This window comes from Fusarium poae, chromosome 3, assembly GCF_019609905.1.
Source record: "Fusarium poae strain DAOMC 252244 chromosome 3, whole genome shotgun sequence".
In the NCBI taxonomy this organism is placed as follows: Eukaryota; Fungi; Ascomycota; class Sordariomycetes; order Hypocreales; family Nectriaceae; genus Fusarium; species Fusarium poae.
Genome location: NC_058401.1, coordinates 3,838,874 through 3,857,174, shown reverse-complemented (window position 1 = coordinate 3,857,174; position 18,301 = coordinate 3,838,874). Strand labels below are relative to the sequence as shown.

The 18,301-nt window shown below is 47.0% G+C and overlaps 6 protein-coding genes across 6 annotated transcripts; 4 read left to right on the top strand and 2 right to left on the bottom strand.

The window, feature by feature from the left end:
• Positions 1-27: 27 nt before the first annotated feature.
• Positions 28-429, top strand: FPOAC1_008671 (uncharacterized protein; the record flags this gene model as incomplete). Its single annotated transcript, XM_044853111.1, has 1 exon — positions 28-429. The coding sequence occupies one exon, from the start codon at positions 28-30 to the stop codon at positions 427-429; it is 402 nt and encodes a 133-aa protein (XP_044705781.1).
• A 6,495-nt stretch (positions 430-6,924) lies between these two features.
• FPOAC1_008670 (uncharacterized protein) lies at positions 6,925-8,736 on the bottom strand (the record flags this gene model as incomplete). Its single annotated transcript, XM_044853110.1, has 5 exons — positions 6,925-7,899; positions 7,946-8,110; positions 8,156-8,482; positions 8,534-8,620; positions 8,671-8,736. 5 exons carry the CDS (start codon positions 8,734-8,736, stop codon positions 6,925-6,927), a joined length of 1,620 nt encoding a protein of 539 aa, XP_044705780.1.
• Positions 8,737-9,495: 759 nt separating this feature from the next.
• Positions 9,496-10,080, top strand: FPOAC1_008669 (uncharacterized protein; the record flags this gene model as incomplete). Its single annotated transcript, XM_044853109.1, has 1 exon — positions 9,496-10,080. The coding sequence occupies one exon, from the start codon at positions 9,496-9,498 to the stop codon at positions 10,078-10,080; it is 585 nt and encodes a 194-aa protein (XP_044705779.1).
• Positions 10,081-11,667: 1,587 nt separating this feature from the next.
• On the top strand, positions 11,668-14,084 carry FPOAC1_008668 (uncharacterized protein; the record flags this gene model as incomplete). Its single annotated transcript, XM_044853108.1, has 5 exons — positions 11,668-11,790; positions 11,936-12,616; positions 12,672-12,988; positions 13,031-13,384; positions 13,439-14,084. The coding sequence occupies 5 exons, from the start codon at positions 11,668-11,670 to the stop codon at positions 14,082-14,084; spliced, it is 2,121 nt and encodes a 706-aa protein (XP_044705778.1).
• An 834-nt stretch (positions 14,085-14,918) lies between these two features.
• Positions 14,919-16,679, top strand: FPOAC1_008667 (uncharacterized protein; the record flags this gene model as incomplete). The annotated part of the gene is made up of 2 exons (XM_044853107.1): positions 14,919-15,047; positions 15,120-16,679. The coding sequence occupies 2 exons, from the start codon at positions 14,919-14,921 to the stop codon at positions 16,677-16,679; spliced, it is 1,689 nt and encodes a 562-aa protein (XP_044705777.1).
• Positions 16,680-16,780: 101 nt separating this feature from the next.
• Positions 16,781-18,108, bottom strand: FPOAC1_008666 (uncharacterized protein; the record flags this gene model as incomplete). The annotated part of the gene is made up of 5 exons (XM_044853106.1): positions 16,781-16,849; positions 16,899-17,297; positions 17,350-17,785; positions 17,837-17,895; positions 17,947-18,108. The coding sequence occupies 5 exons, from the start codon at positions 18,106-18,108 to the stop codon at positions 16,781-16,783; spliced, it is 1,125 nt and encodes a 374-aa protein (XP_044705776.1).
• Between the last annotated feature and the right edge of the window lie 193 nt (positions 18,109-18,301).

Sequence of the window (18,301 nt, the reverse complement as noted above, 5' to 3'; positions counted from 1 at the left end):
GCTCCTAACCGTTGGACACCGAACGCGATGTCTGCCCGCCCGCTCCCGCCCTTCCTGCCGGACAGCGTCGAGTCATTCCGTGACCATGCCCCGGAACACCTAGACGATTGGTTCGAATACTTCCGGAACGTTTATACCTACGCCGAGAACGCCCAGAACCGTATATCCCAGCTGGAGAATGAGACCCAGAACATGAAGGATAAACATCAAGGACTCGAACAATCCCTGCAACAAATCACCACTGAGCGTAACTTTGCCCGAGCCCAGCTCGAGTACACTGAGCAACAACACGAGAAGGCCCTAAAGAGGAAGGACGACGACATCTTCGAGGCCCGCCTCGCCGAACGTCGCGCCCTCGATGCCACCCGACCTACCGTACCTACTATCCGTGAACCCCCGAGACTAGCGCTCCCGCTGAGCTTCGTGTAGCGACTCCTATGGGAACGACTCCTCCGCCTTCTTCCCGATCTACCGAATCAACCAGTCTTACCGAACGATTACCCGACCCTGACAAGTTTGAGGGCGAACGGAGCGACCTACGCCGTTTCGTCTCCCAGATACACTCAAAACTAAAAGCTAACCACGACCGATTCCCGACACGCCTCGCCCGAATGTCCTATGTAACTGGCCGTCTTAAGGGACGCGCCTATGCACAAGTCCTACCGCACATTAAAGCTGGTGAATGCCAACTCCCCGACTACCAGGATATTATCGATCTACTAGAACGCGCTTTTGGAGACCCGAACCGGATCAATAATGCCCGCGCCGAATTATTCCGCCTTCGCCAGACTCACAAGGATTTCAGCACCTTCTTCGCCGAGTTCCAACGCCTCGCGCTGGAAGGAGAAATGTCAGAAGAGGCCCTCCCTACCCTGTTGGAACAAGCTGTCTCCCGAGAACTACGCGGAATGCTTATACACAACCCACCGCCTAGCTATAAATATCACGACCTAGCCACCTTCCTACAAGAATTGGAAAACCGACGACGCCGCTTCGCAGCGGAGCCACAGCCTGCGTCACGAAAGACGAATATGCCGCTGAAGGAGTACCCCCAGACACTCCGAAAGAAGTCCCCATCGCCTCGTAGAGGGAGAAGCCCCCCCGAAAACCGCCAACCAGCCGGAGAACCTATGGACCTCAGCAATCAGCGCCGCTATAACCGCCCTAACCAACGACGGGAGAACAACCAGTGCTTCCGTTGCGGTTCAGCCAACCACTACCTCCGCGACTGTCCCGAACCTGACACACGTCCAACCAGGCTCCGTCAAGCCACCTTCGCTTATAGCCCCAACCGCACCAGCCAGCCCCCGTCTCCACACTCGCCTACATCCAGCCGCGCCAGTTCCCGCCGATCTAGACACTCCCGAGGACGCCAGGAAAACGGGGTGAGCCTGTCTTAAGTCGGCGCCAGGCTCCCTCCCGCACCTACTGTACCGAAGATTAAACTGTCCGCCGCCTCCGTTCATGGAATCCCGATTGAGAACGAGAACAACCAACGTTCGAACCTGATGATACTGCCTGCCAGCCTCAATGTGGCCGGAAGAGAACCAATTCCGTCTTACGCTATGACCGATAGCGGAGCGGAAGGAAAAGGGTTTATCGACGAGAGCTGGGCTAAGTCCCAGAACCTGAAGTTTAGACCCCTGAAGAGAACCTTCGAGATTGAAGTGTTCGACGGGCGACCTGCCGAGAGCGGGAAGGTCGCCTACTACGTCCGCGCCGGACTCCGCATTGCCGATCACGAGCAGAAGAGCATGATCTTCTACGTGACCCAGCTAGCCAGCTACCCTATTGTCCTGGGAATGCCTTGGCTAAAGCAACACGACCCGCAGGTGGGCTTCGCGGCCCACACGTTCACATTTAACAGCCCGTACTGCCAGAAATTCTGCAACACCCCAACCAAGCCTACAAGGATTAAGGCTTTACAGACCGTCCCGAAGAAGTTCATGCGCCAGATGAAAGGGAGTATCCCACCAGCCTTGGAGGGAAAGGATATCCTCCCGGTTTCCCTGCGAACCGCCCGAATATACAGCCAGAAGGACCGTTACCGCCTCTTCACCGTCACCCTGAAGCAACTGGACTACCTGCTTAAGCCTGAGCCAGAGGCATTCGTGCTGCCGGAAGAACTTCGAGAGTTCCAAGACGTTTTCTCGCCTAAGGAGGCAGAGAAGCTACCACCGCACCGATCTGGAGACCACCACATCGAGCTAACCCCAGGAGGAAAACTGCCGTTTGGACCCTTATATGGAATGTCCCGGAACGAACTGACAGCCCTACGAGAGTGGCTGGACGAGAATCTGCGTAAGGGATTTATCCGCCCGAGCTCATCGCCTGTAGCCTCCCCGGTACTATTCGTCAAGAACCCGGCGGTGGCCTACGTTTCTGCGTAGACTACCGAGCCCTGAACAACATTACAGTTAAAGACCGCTACCCGCTGCCCCTGATCAAAGAATCCCTGAATAACCTGTCTGGTATGAAATACTTCTCCCGTATCGACATCGTGTCGGCCTTCAATAATCTGCGCATCAAGGAAGGCCAGGAGTACCTAACAGCATTCCGCACCCGATTCGGATTATATGAGTCACTGGTTATGCCCTTCGGCCTAACAGGAGCCCCCGCGACCTTCCAGCGGTACATTAATGACGCGCTGAGGGAATACCTGGATATATTCTGCACTGCCTACCTGGACGATATCCTGATCTATAGCCGGACCCGAGAAGAGCACGTCGAGCAATTAAAGATGGTGCTTGAAAAACTAAGAGCTGCCGGGTTATTCGCAAACCCAGCCAAATGCGAATTCATGGTTACGGAAACCAAGTTCCTAGGCCTTATCGTGGGACGAGACGGCATCCGAATGGACCCTGCAAAGATCGAAACTGTTAAGAACTGGCAAACCCCGACCTGCCTGACCGATGTACAAGCTTTCACAGGATTTGCGAACTTCTACAGGAGGTTCATCCGTGACTTCTCTAAGCTTACAGCCCCGTTGAACCACCTGACAAAGAAAGACGTACCGTTCGTCTGGGACGAAACCTGCGAAAAGGCTTTCCGAGACTTGAAGGGAGCCTTCACATCAGCACCGATCTTACGCCCCTTCGATTGGACGAAGGACGTAATCCTGGAGACAGACGCCTCTGACTATGTATCCGCCGGTGTGCTGTCGCAATACGACGATGACGGAAGGCTGCACCCGGTAGCCTTCTTCTCCAAGAAGCATACGTCCACGGAATGCAACTACGAGATCTACGATAAGGAACTCATGGCCATTATTCGCTGCTTCGAAGAATGGAGACCCGAACTGGAGGGGGCACCCTCACCGATAAAAGTGATCACGGATCACAAGAACCTGGAGTACTTCACGACGACGAAGTTACTTAACCGACGACAAGCCCGCTGGTCTGAGTTCCTGTCCCGATTTAATTTCCAGATCACATATCGACCTGGGAAACAGGGAGTTAAACCCGATGCCCTGACCAGGAGGTCAGAAGACCTCCCTAAAGAGGGGGGATGAGCGCTTAGCGCACCAAAGCCAGGTGGTACTAAAGAAAGAGAACTGGCAACTTCCGCCGCTACGAGTCCAGAGAGCCCGCATCCGCCACCCACTACAACAGAACCAACCCGCACCAACACCCGAGGAGCCGTCACTCTCAATAGAGCTACCAGAAGAGATCGACCGCTTGCTGAACGAAGGATACCAGACCGATGAAGACCTGCAGTCGATACTACAAGCCCTCAGGACCGACGCACCGCGACACCCGAAGATTACGCTTGCAGAGTGCAAGATCGTCCAGGAACGACTGTTGTACCGGGACCGCATCTATATCCCGAGCCACGACGCCCTCAAGACCGCCCTGCTGAAAGCCTGCCACGAACACCCTATAGCAGGACACCCAGGTCGTGCCCGCACTTATGACCTGCTTTCCCGGGATTACTACTGGCCCGGAATGTTGGCCTACATCGAACAATGGGTTAAGAACTGCCATACGTGTCGAAGAGCCAACCCAGCCCGAGAAGCGAAGCAAGGTGTGCTGAAACCCTTGCCTATCCCCGAACGAGCCTGGCAACATGTGTCAATGGATTTTATCACACATCTGCCGCCCAGCGAAGGAAATGACGCCATCCTGATTATAGCCTGCCGCCTGACCAAGATGAGACATATCATCGCATGCAAAGGAACCTGCGATGCCGAAGACGCAGCCCATTACTACCTGAAGGAAGTGTGGAAGCTACATGGGCTCCCACAGACTATAGTATCGGACCGGGGACCCCAGTTCGTAGCGGAGTTCTGGCAGAAGCTCACCAAACAACTGTCGATCAGCTCGCTACTATCCACCGCTTACCACCCTGAGACCGACGGACAGACTGAACGCCTGAACGCTGTGTTGGAACAGTACCTGCGAGCCTACGTGTCATACCTACAGGACGACTGGAACCGATGGCTCCCCCTGGCCGAGTTCGCAGCGAACTCCCTGAAATCCGAAACCACCGGCGTATCTCCGTTCTTTGCAAACTATGGATTCCACCCGCGAATGGGCTTTGAACCCACGATTACAGTCAGAGGAACCCCAGCCACTAGAGACGCAGAACAGTTCGCAAAGACGATGAACGACATCCTAGAGCACCTGAGATCAGAAAGCATTGCCGCACAAGCCCGTTACGAAGCCCAAGCGAACCGACACAGACGACCTGCCCGACGATACCAAGTAGGGGACTCCAGTGTGGCTAGACGCCAGGAATATCAAGACCCTTAGGCCACAGAAGAAACTAGACTGGAAGAACATCGGCCCGTTGAAGATCGGCAAGGTCATCTCCCCGTACGCCTATCGACTGGAACTGCCCGCCAGCATGAAGATACACCCCGTGTTTCACACGAGCCTGCTAAAGCCAGCTGCCACCAATCCGCTGCCCGGTCAGAACGTAGACCCGCCACCGCCAGTAGAAGCCGAAGGAGTGGAAGAGTGGGAGGTTGAAGACATTGTGGATTCCCGATGGGACAGACGAGGCCGAGGAGGCCGCCCCAGGCTGAAGTATACTGTGAAATGGGCCGGATATGCAGACCCAACAGAAGTCCCTGCTGCCTACGTGGAGAATTCTGCAGAGATCGTGGCGAACTTCCACAGGAGATACCCTGACAAGCCCGGACCACAGTAGCCCGTCTCGGCAGAGCTCGATGCTAAAGAGGGGGGCACTGTCACAGCTCGAAGTCAGACCAACCTACCCTAGAGCCACAAGTGGATCAGATCACGTGGCGATAGCGTTATCGCCGTAACCTTAGTTAGACCGCCAGTCAGATCCTGAACGTAGCTCCTTGAGCTACGTCTTGTTAATAGAGCCTGACCTGCCTGCAGTGCCTATCCGTAGCAATAGAACCTATTACGCCCGAAGCGTTCCCTGTCCACCCGTACCGCCGGACTCAGCCCGTGACAACACCCCCTCTATTATAAGACTTAACTTTTTATTAAGTAATTTTTAAGGTATAAGTCTTAAAGTATATATTTAAAATTAATTTATAAAAAAATATAATTTTTAAATTTAAATATTAATATAAATTTAATTTAAAAATATATATTATAATTTATAAAATTAAAATTATAATAATTATTATAAAAGTTTTTATTTTTTTTAAAAATTAATTATTAAATATTTTTTTATTAATATTAATATTAATAAAATTATTATATAAAATAATAAATTTTAAAGTTTTTATTAATTTTAATTATATATTAAATTAAAAAATTATTTATAAAAATTTAATTTTTATAATTAATTTTATTTTTAAAAAAATATTTAATAAAATTATTTAATAATTTTATTTATTTTTAATATAATATTTTTATTAATATATAAAATTAAAATATTATTAATATAAATAATAATTAAATTATTATTTTTATTATTTTTAATTATAATATTTTTAATTATATAATTAATTATTAAATTAATAAATTAAAATTTAAATTTTTATTATATAAAAAAAAAAAAAATTTAAAATTTTTTATAAAATTTAAAAAAAATATAATTTTAATATATTAAAAAATAAAATATTTTAAATAAAATTATTTTTTAATTTTTAAAATAAATTTTAATAAAAAAAATAAATTATTAATAATTTATAAAATATTTAATAAAAATAATATTATTTTATAAAAAGTTTATTAAATTAGAATTTATTATATTAAGAATTTTATAAAATTAAAAAATTAAAAAAAAAAATTTTTTTTAAAAAAAAAAGCTTATAATTAATATTATAGCTTTTAATATAATAAAATTTAATATAATAAGTTATAAGACTTAAAGTTTCTATAAGTCTTATAGTAGGCTTAGAAATATTCTGGGCGCTTTTCTTCGAGGTTAAATGCCGCGGCTCCTGAGGCAGTTGGTGCGAGGGTTATGGTTGCCAGATAATCACTTTCGGTGTTGGCTGCGGCACATAGACTGTTCAAGCCAAGGAAGGATAATGCGAAGGGTATACGAGATCTCATATTGACAGACTTGATTTCTGACAGTCCTTGTATAATTAATCGAACCAAAGTTGCGGTTTCTGGGAGTTGATGGTTTTTATAAAGTTGCTAGGTTTAGCTTAAAGCAGGGGGTCATTTTTATTTGGCATTTTATCTCACCAACCATATCTCGGACAAAGGCCACGTGCTATTGTTACAGGTAGATACCACACTCCGAATAGTTTTCTATATCATCTCAAGGCAGAATCTATATTGTGAGGCCGTTGGCGAGATCGAACAACCTATTATCATAATAGAAATGATAATCACCTAGAGCCTATTGAGACCTATATATTAACATATCATTCCATTTCACAAAGCCTCTGCTCAGTCTCATAAGTATGTCCAATTCATCTTTCAATCATTTTTACCGTCTCTAAATACGCAGAACCCGAAATCAACACCTTTTCATCTCATCTTACATTTATTGCTGTCCGCCAAGTTCCTCCGCAACCTGTTTCTTAACCTGCTCCCTCACAGCCTTCCAGTCATTTGAGATATCAGAAACTCGCTTGGGCAACTTTTCAAGTCCAACAAACTCCTCGGGAAGAACCTTTTCGTTAAAGTTAAAGTCCTTCTCATCCTTGAGAGCGAGCTCGACGGCACCGGCAAACTTGGCAGGGTGAGCAGTGGACAGAGAGATGTGAGGAATGTTGGTCTCGGCGCGCTCAGCGGATCGGAGAGCAGCGGTGATACCGACAGAGGAGTGAGGGTCGAGAACATATCCAAGTTTCTGGTAGGTATCTTTGATCGTCTCGAGAGTCTGAGGGTCGCTGACGCGTTCGCTCTCAAAGGTCTTGCGAGCGCTGTTGAGGACGTCGACGTAAACAGGACCGAAACCACCCTTGTTCTTGAGATCCTTGAGCCAAGTAGCAACTTCTTGACCAGCTTGCTTTCGGTTGAACTCGACATCCATGCCAACAGTCTCGGCAAACTCATAGGCCAAGAACCAGAGAAGACGCTCAAAGTTACTTGACACTAGAATGTCCATAGCAGGGCTGAGAGTTTCCTTGACGCCATCCTCGTGAGCCTTGACGCCATCAACCTCAAGACCACCCTCAGCCTCGGGGCCCTTGGCGGGCTGCTTCTCGTACTTTCCAGTCTTCCAGAATCGATCAAGAATATCGTTCTCATTAGTAGCGATAACAAGCTTGTCGACGGGAAGACCCATGCGGGTGGCAAAGTATCCAGCCAGGATGTCGCCAAAGTTTCCGGTAGGCACAACAAAGCGAACCTTGTCGCCAACCTTGAAGTTGGGGTCCTTTCTAGCAAGGGAGAAGTATGAGTGGAAGTAGTAGACGATCTGAGCGAGGATTCGGGAAAAGTTGATGGAGTTGACAGCGCCAAGCTTGAGGTCGGCGTTGGTCTCGGGGTCGCCAAAGAGAGCCTTGACAATATCCTGTCATCCGGTTAGCGGGGTCTTATTGACAACGCGTTGAACATACCTGGCAATCGTCAAATGTGCCAGTAACAGCAAGGTTGTGAACGTTGGCGTCAGTGCAGGTAGTCATCTGAAGCTCCTGGATAGGACTGACGCGGCCCTTGGGGTGTAGGATGGTAACAGACACATCCTTCTTTCCTCGAAGACCGTGGATAGCAGCGGATCCGGTCTAAAGTTGTTAGAACAGTACCACATCAGGCCACTAGTGACTCACATCACCACTGGTCGCGCCAACAACAGTCAAATGGTGTCGGTCCTTGCCCTCCTTGCCCTCGTTCTTTCGTGTGAGGAGGTATTCAAAGAGGTTACCGAGGAACTGCAGAGCGCAATCCTTGAAAGAGTAGCTAGGTCCGTGGAAAAGCTCGAGGAGGTGTAGATTGTCCTTCAATTGGACGAGGGGGACGACTTCTTGTGCGCGGAATGTCGAGTAACTTCGATTGATGATGCCTTGTAGGTCTTCGGCGGGGATTTCGCTTCGGGAGATGTAAAGGCTAAAGATCTGGAAAGCCAATTCCTGGTATGAGAGGTCTTTCCAGCTTTGCTAGTTTTGTTAGTGTTGTTACCAGAACTTCTTTTTAGAAATTGTACGCACCCATTCCGTCGCAGCAGGAATTTCATGAGGGAGGAAAAGACCGCCATCGGCAGCCAATCCCTTTAGGACAACGGTCTCAAAGGAGAGCTTCTACGGTTAGCGGGTTGTTCACGGGGTGGGAATCGATAGTCTCATACACCGTAGTCACCACCTCTTGTGGAGAGGTAGACTTGTGATTGCGTATGTGTCGAATCGCTAGCCATTTTGTTTGCTTGTTGATGCTTGGGAAAATAAAAATCTCGGGTGCCCCTCGTCGAAATAGTTAGGGAATGAACCAACAATGAGTCGCAAATGCAGCCACCCCGCCGGAATATAGATGGTCCGTCCGGTATCGGAGATGACCGCATTGTCAAAGTCGCGATTTCCATGTCACGATAATGATCCATTACTCTATAACCTGCCAATCAAGAAGACTGTCATTATATCCATGTATCTTAAGAATTTGGTCAGGCCAAGTTTCTAACCCATCTAGTAGGTAACTGAAGAAATAACTTCCTAACTCTTAGGGTATAAAAATAAGTAGTCTAAGAACCATAGTCTAAGGAGCATAAATTGCACTATTAATTTCGTCTCTTATGCTTCCAGCGGCCAATTTGTGTGATACTTTGAGGCCTATCTCAGGGGTACCTAGGAAGAAACGGCACAGTGATATGATCACGAGCCTTGGCAACCAATGACAGCTCTTGCTTCTCACACGATAATTTAAAAACATGGTTCATTTAAGGCTGAAGGCATCATGTCAGCGGCTAACAGCACGATACGACAAATTATGCAGGTTACAACGTTACGGCTGACCGTTTGTTGAGTCACCGGTAAATTCACAACGTGTCATTAATTTGCCTCGCCCTGCGGCGTGGTTATAGCTTATAATCAATTTGCTCCGCCGTTTTGAACTGCTAAACATCAATCCTTAATCACCAGTCACTCGCTTAGACTTCACATTCGTTCTATAAACCTCCAAAATGGTCAAGACTACTCTTCTCTCGGCCCTCCCCGTGCTCATGCTCGCTGAGCAAGCACTCGGATTCGGCTGCTCAACACACAGCTTCACTACATGCGAAGATAAAATCGTTCACTGGTTTGACCCTGATGATGGCATGATTTGCGATCCTCTTGATTGCGGCGGTGGTCGAGCCCCTGTAAAGACTGGCGTACCAGGATGCGCTAACTACTCTGGCACCGAGACCCGTGGAACATCGTACCTCTCATGCTGGAAACCGTCGACTACTCTTGCCACTGCATCCGCTGAAGCAACCACCGAGGCCGTCAGTGTCGATGCTGAACCTACCAGTACAGCTATTGAAGTCGGGACTCAGATCACAACCGAGAGCGAAGCTGCCGAGCCAAGCACCTCCGGAATGGTTGAAGCGACTGTCTCTGAGCTTACCACTGTCGCCCCTGTCATTCCCTCTCAGACACAGACGACTACCAAAACTCAAGCGACGGAGCCAGCGTCTACCCCGGTTGTTAGTCTCAACGCTGCACAGGCTATGAAGGGTTCTTTTATTGCTGCCGTTGGAGTTGCCATCGGTGCGATGCTTCTCTAAGCACAAACAGTTCTTGATATGGATAGGATATGCGTTAGGAATCGATGATATAATGAAAGTGTATTCAGTTGGATTTTGGTCGGCTTGCCTTCCGTACGGTTATCATAATATGGACGTTCTTCAGCATCAAATATTTCAATTATTCCTCAATATTGACCCCTTCATTTTCGCAATTCTTCGGTACGTCTCGAGATTCCTTGTTTCTCAATTTTCGAAGACTGGCGTTTTTCAACTTTGTAAACGATACCGACTTGAAGACATACTTTCGTTCCCCCGAACCCTCGCAAGCGATGTTAAGTCGAGTACATCTTGAGCAAACCGGCTTCTGTTGATCGCACTAAAAATAGTCAGTCAGTATCCGTCATGATAAGGCGAGTTTGATACCTTTTTCTTTTGCTTGAGGCAGTTATTACAGCCTCTGCTTTTGGGAACTCCTGGCATTGCGCCTACTGAGTACAGGTTTGATTTTTGTGCAAGCCTACAATATCAAATTCGAAAACCCTTTTTAGTTGAAGTTCATATTTCCTCCATCTTATATACCTAATAGCGAGAGGCGGCTTTTTCCCCCACTTCGACCACAGCGCTCTGTTCCACCTTGTTGGGAATAGTGTCATGCCATGGCGTACATCAAGTGGCGCTGTGTAATGCCCATTGGATCTTGTCGTCTCCCCAAGGCCATTAAGATGCAATGTAAGGCTGATATGACAGTCATTACTGGTTTCTTGGATCTTACCTTCGATTAAATGTCCTTTTTCGGAAAATATCTGATATTTGCGGAGGCAAATATATGGATTTTGAGGTCGACTCCCAGTGATCTTCAGATCTGACATGCTTAGACCATCGCCATATGTCCAAAATGGTAGCATAAGCAAGGACCAGTCTGTGTTCGATTTCTAGGTCGCACAGGACAACGCTATTGGTTGGTGCATGGCTGGCACAGAGCTTCACAACAACTTGCTGAGACTGTAAACTGACAGGCTAAAAGCAGAAACAATGGCCTTTTAAATTTTATGATATGAATATAAATAAATAACACTCTAGTCTAAGTAGCATGATTCGGCCTACTAATTTCGTCTTTGAAACCTGGAGCGGCCGCCCTCTGGGATACATTGATGAAAGGACTGACAGCCCGGCCGCTGTTTACTGCATTCAACTTATCTATTTTATTTTCATTAGCACTTGGCATTTGGCATTGTAACTTAACAGCTTTAGCTTTTGACATGCTACTTGCCTAGGTAGGTATATATGAAACTAAGTAGATATCTTTACAAAGATTTTAATGGACCTATACTACCACCAATCGAGACAGACCAAGACCACCAACCCGATTGGCTACCTATCGAGATTTATTTAAGCATTACAATGGATATCACCCGCGACACATCAAGCCCATCATGCTTGAGACATGATGACGCTATTTGTAGTTGGTCAGAAAAAAAGATTTCCAAGTAGATGAAAGTGTTGAGATCTTAGTACTTAGTAGGTAGGGGTTGTTTCGAGTGATGTCATTCCACGTGCTTGAACTGATATCTTTCCCCTTCCAAGCAGTTCAACAAACCTGCATTCATCACCGTGGGATGCAGAATTATGACTTCTCAAACTGATTCGAGAACATCGGATGTATCTAGTTCGCCAGCACTAGAGTTAAATCCGGTGGACAATCTACGACCTTTGATACCAGCTCCACGACCACCTCCCGTTGACGACAATGTCAGCAATCATCCGTACAGAACAGCACCTTTGGCGCGTAAAAGAGCACCCGTATCAATAGCTTGCGATCCATGTCGACAAAAGAAGATAAAGGCGAGTTGAGGCATAATTATCTTGAAGTTCGAGGCTGATGATTGATTGATAGTGCAATGGAGGCCGCCCACTCTGCTCCCAATGTCGATCCCGTAAAATCGAATGCGTCTACAGACAAACACAAGACACAGACTTGCGAGAAAAGTTCGATGCACTCTTGGAGTCACATCCTGCTTTCATAGTATATCGCGCTATTCAGAGTCGATCACAGGCCGAATCCCTCGAGATAGTCCGTCGGATTCGAAGCGGTGTGGATGCTGAAACTTTGATGCGCCAACTCACGACTGCTGATCTTCTTTGCCAAGTGCAACTCGAACCTGAGACAAGATCCCGATATCAATTCATCTATTCTCCGCTCATGCCGAGATATCTGCAAAAGGCAACAAATCCTTTCATGGAATCTCTCATACATGAGTGGAGTCATAGGGACGATGCCAGCCTTATTGCATCCCCGACATTACCAGAGCCTGATCTAGGATACAAGGCGCATTACTTGAGACCTCATCACGCTGCATTGATTGTTGATTCAAGGCTGGACGACATTGAACCTTCCAGATGGACGTCTGTCAAGGCCAGCGATAACACTATGAGGGAACTCTTACGATTTTATTTCCTCCAGGAATATGACTGTTTCACATTTTTCCATAAGGACTACTTCTTGGATGACATGTTGAGCGGTTCCAATACATTTTGTTCGCCACTTCTTGTTAATGCTGTTCTTGCAGTCGCATGTGTCAGTTCATGAGCATCTTACTTCCTCCAGCCTTATCTTTACTAACAATTCGAAGCAATGTCGGAACTTTACCTCGGAGCCTGCAGCGTTTTGGGATCCTCGCAGCCTTGGTTACGCCTTCTTGGAAGAAGCGCGCAGACTATGGATACTAGAAACCATCCGTGATCGAAGCTTGACAAGTTTACAAGCCGCGCTGGTGCTGAATTCTGTGGTCAACATGTTTGACATGGATCCCCTTTCAAAGGCATACCTAGTCCAAGCCATCAAAATGGCTCAGGAGCTTGAGCTATTCGAACCAACGACATATATCATGAACAAGAAGTTGAAGAATTCCTACGACCTTACAGCATGGTCTTTATTTCACTGGCAGTGGTAGGTCAATCTTCACCCACAAGTCCCAAGCTAATTTGTCAGCACATTGAGTTATCAATTCATGACAGTTCCAGTCCTCAAAGCTCCGCCTAGAAACTCGATGCCAAGTCCACAGCGTGATCCTGAGTGGTTTGGTGAGATTTGGCTCAAGTATCCATCGAGTTCAGTTCTTATACCTCTACAGATAGGTACAACGTTCAAAGCTAGAATGGACTTTGCCGTTGTCCTCAACGACGCCATGTTGGCAATCCACCAAGGGGTTCCGGAAGGCGAACTTAGGTTGAACGGGCCGATGAGAATTATCGAAGCCATTCAGAAGTTGGAATTGTGGCAGAAGAATTTACCGGAAAGTTTAGGTCCAACCGAAATTGTTTTCCCGTCACAGCTCAAGATTTAGTACGTTATTTCACTGTTGGCTAGGTAAATTGGGTATACTAACAAAGAGATCAGCCTACATTTTTCTTACGTCCTTGTTCAGCTTTTTGAGATTCTTGCACGGCAAGAACACACGCGACTTCCATCCGATCTGAACCATGATGAGCTTTGTCAGTCTTTATCCAAGTGCAGGGGACAGTTTGAAACTATTCTGCGCATTCACTACCTTCGGCACAGCTTCGAATATGGCAACATGATGCTTACCCGATTCCTCTCTATGCTTGCCTTTCTTGCTCTGAACAAGCTTGAAAACCTCGAGGTCGAGCCTGGGGATCCGTCGACAATGTTTGATCTAGATGTCGGTGATACGGATCCTAAAGAAGCCCGTGCTACACTTCTCATCGCACAAAAAGGACTCAGCGACCAGGGTAGAGGTTATTACCTACCAAAGACACTACTGCAAGATGTGTTGAGACATATGACGGCTAGCGACGCCGCTGTACTTCAAAGTATCATCATGATCCCACCGGAAAGTCCAAGTGAGAGTCAACAAAGAAAGATATTTCTCGAGGGTCATTGTCCACCAGACATTATTCAAATTGCCAACGATTCTTCCAAGCAGCCAGAAGGTAGTTGGATAAGACGATTTGCGATACTCACATTGGGAGAAAAATGTGGTCAATCAATTTTGGGCATGATATCGGGTGGAAAAGACGGTTGATATCCGAATGTCTAGATGAACCTTCTGTCATAATATACTGCAAATACCGATGTTAATCAACATAGGAAAAGTAGTGGTGAATTGTAAATAATCCCCGGCCCGCGTATTTGAAGACGTTAAGCACAACCCTCATTGCTGTATGTTATGATATAGGTCTCAATAAGCTCTAGGTCATTATCATTTTTATTACTGTATTCGCACCGGAAGGGCCTGTAACAAAAAGGTTAGCCTAAGTCTTAGGGTAAAGAAAATAAAGAACCTAAGGAGTCTGATCTAAACATGCTCAGTTGGCCTACTAATTCTGCCCCTTATGATTCGCTTGTGGCAGCAGCGTGGGTGTCGCTGGCGCGTGCAAGATGTGCTGACTGAGATAGCTACCCTTTCGGGGTTAGACTAGAGCGCGTCTTACATGCAGATCCTCGGGCAGCCCAAGGGGTTGAAAAGTCGGGATTCCAGCAGCTGAAGAATGACTCACCGATATATATCCAGCGACACAATTCTGACACATTAATCAGTTTTCGTCAATGGAAATATGCCCAGCTGCATTATCTGAATCTTGATTGGCACCCTTGTTCCATCTAGAACAATTCCAAATTCTGGGGGCTGAGCTAGCGAGGCGCAGTCTGCTTCCGCGCGTTGTCCACACCGACCGGCAATGTTGTAGTGGATTACGTAGCCCTGCTTTCAAAGGCCAAAGTTATATCAAATTGTCTGACTGCGGCATGGTTGTGGATCACGCCCTATGCAAAAGTAAGCGGGATGTTTGCTACTGGACATGGAATCACAAGCTTAAAAGAACCTACAATCCACTAGTAGTTTTGACTGCCATTACCCATGTATCTTTCAACAACAACATGTCTTGCCTTCAACAATCGCCTTCGCGTAGCACGCATCAAACATCAAGTCCCAACACAATCAGGTCAAGAAGATCGCATACAAAGTCGCGACATGGATGCTTGGGATGTAAACAAAGAAGAAAAAAGGTGAGAATATTAAACCATCATTCCGATTGCACAAACAAACTAACATGCGCAGTGTGACGAACAAAGACCCCAATGTTCGCGGTGTTTTGATAAGGACATTCCATGTGAATACCCTCGCCCGCCAAAGTCCCGAAATCTGAGGTCGCCCGTGTCAGACAAAGACAACGCCTGGGGTCAATCTCAAAGACTTACTGTCCCGAGTCCCGATCCCCATCAATCCACTGCTTCCAGTCATGATTCGACATCCAGCATCTCCTCCCCATTCCTGGCGCCAACTCCAAGCTACGAGTTCAGCGCCAACATACTCACCCATCAAAGTATTACACCGTCTGTGGATCTCGGTGCAACAGAACTAGAGCTTTTCAGCTACTACTTGTCGCATGCTGCTCGGTCAATGGCCTATGATGACGAGGACCTATACGCACTCCAAGTTGGCTTTCCAAACCTGGCATTTCGAAGCAAACCTTTGATGAGCTCCATTCTTGCACTCGCAGCAGTCAGAAAATGCCACGATATACTCTCCCAGCCGCCGACACAGCCTGCCGACAAAGGCCAAGTCAGAACTCTTCTGGCTCTTGCGGACGAGCACCACAGAGACTCGCTTCGTCAGACGCAAGCTGATATCCCCAACGCCAACCAGTACGACCACGTCGTCGCAAACGCACCTCTTATGGTACTTTATGCAACAGCAAACCACGCCGTTCGGATCAAACTGTCTGATACACTGGGTAGCCAGGATGCAATTACGAATCTGGCTCCGGCGCAACTGCACTGGATGACACTCATTCGCGCAGCGCATTTGGCGTATACCGGTCTTTTGCACTCTACCAAGGACTTCAGTATCTTGGATGATTTCACTGCCAGTCCTCCAGCGATAACTCTGAGTCATCCGATTAGTGGGCTTGTTCCCATGGCTGAAAATGGCCCAACTCAAAAGACGGAGACTCTGTTGATGCCTATCATTGCAGCCACATATAGCGCGGCGCTGGAGAAGTTACAAACAAAAGCGCAGACGCTGCAATTTGCCCTACATCTAACTTCCTCAGACGACTCCGAGGAGTGCAGTGAGTTTCAAGCTTGCCTTGTCGCCTTGGAGTCTCTGAGGAGTATCTTGAGTGAGTTGTTCGAAACAGACTACGACAACTACGACACATCTCAGATTGATTTGGAGAACGACTGGGCAGCTCTAAGTCAGCTCTCTGATGTGTCGCCCTGGTTGAGGAATTACATGGCACGAGTCACATTCTCAACCCCACCAAAACCACTAAGGCGAACAATCATGTGGTTTCTCAATCGAGTTCCAGCAGAATTCCTGAGTATCGTCCAATCGACCCTTGACAACATACCTGACACTGTTCCCGATGAAGGTATTCAGTGCGACAGTGATGATTCTTCTGAGACTTCTCGACTTGCCATGGACATATTTGCCCACTGGCTTGTTTTGGTCATGCTTCTGGATGGTGTTTGGTGGATCGGTGGAATAGGAGTTTGTGAATTGGGCAGAATCACAAAGTATATGGGTCGGCAACAAGAGGGTGCGGCAGGATCAAAAGGATCTTGGTGGCCGAGAAGTATTCTCAATATCGCATTGGAAATAGGCAAACAGGACTAGATTCGGAAGGAACCTGTATTCATACAGTAGAGATATAACTGTGGTAACCGGAAAACCTGTTTTTTTTTTCATAGGTTTTTGAGCTAAATATCTTAATGTGACTAGTCATTCCTCGTCCTTGCCTTGACAGGCTCCATGGGGATATCCTGTAATCCTCCTAGTTGTTCACGCTGCTTCGAGATTAGAATGGTATGATCAATGTAGGTTCCCAACACTCACAACCACTCTTGTCATCATAGTATCTTGAGACTCGCCTCTCTGGCGCGGGGCGTGACAAACAGAATGTTGGGCATTCTCTTCATGCCACTGTGGAACTCCATCTGCAAAAATCTGACTACCATTTGCCGCAAACTCATAGTGCCCATCGTCCCTTGAGCCTATCGGACGTAGGATCGATCCTAGTTCTGCTCTAGAGGACGATTCAAACCGTGAAGTCTTGCGGTTGTATCCAGGCATCGAGAAATCGGTAGAACTTGGTGGATGGACCGAGGGCGAGGCATTATCTCTGTACTCGAAGGTTGTGATTTTTCTCATCGCCGACTCAGATATTCGATCTAGAACACTCTTGAAATCGTCGAGAAATATGACATCGGATGCACATTTGAATACCAGGGCTAGCTAGAATAATAAAGTCAGTAAATGCTGGGAGCGTATCGTGAGTAGAACGCACCCTCCAAAATGGATTCATTCCGCCCCTCTTGGAGACCACAATCATAAATATGACATCAGTAATCAGAAATATTATTGAGAGAAGAAGACAAAAGAGCATAATTCCGAAACGTGGACTTGTGCGAATCAGGCCAGATATTGTAAATTCGTAGTTCTCTCGAATAGCCATGACCAACTTGATCGTTGTGAAAACCCACCATGGGTCTCTGAATAGCGGCTCGAGCAATCTTGATGTGTCAAAGATTCGACTACCAAGGTGGTTGTGGTATTGGAAGTTTGCCCATGTTTCGAGAATCCAATAGGGTTGGACCACGAGCAATGTGATGATGAAGCTTCGTGCGCCCCATTTGGGGAGAAACGGTCGGATTTTTAGCCAGGCGATAAGATTGTGGATGAAGTATGAGATGTAAAGTAGAGTTGCAGTGCTGCTGAGGATCCTTTGATACGTTAGTAAGGCGTAGTTCAAAAACGCGCTTTTATCTTCGTACCATCCATATTCTGGCTCTTCAAAGAATGCAAAGAATCCGTGTCCGAGCGCAAGAAGTAACTGTCGCCAATGATTAACGCAAGTGTGTGGAGAAGGAGAGGGCGATCATACTTCACCAAGAATAAGCTTATGCAGTAGCGTTTTTCTGCGATAGTTACATAGAACGAGCAAAATAAGGATGACAACGGCTCCGACATTGAAACCCTGGCTCCACGCTTCTACAACGGCCTGTTCGCGGGTCGTGACGTACGGGCTGTTTTGGTTCGACGCCATTTCGACATCGTGGGTGAGCGTTTAGGAAAACGGGTTCTATAACAGTCAGCACAGCATGTAAGAAAACAGTTTTGCATGTAAAATCAGCATAAGCGAAGGAAGGCTGATTAATATTACTCTCGGGAACTGTAACGTCATTATTGTCCCAGGTCGCAAGGGTGCTTTGTCTTGCCAATGCTTGGCTTCTTGGTGT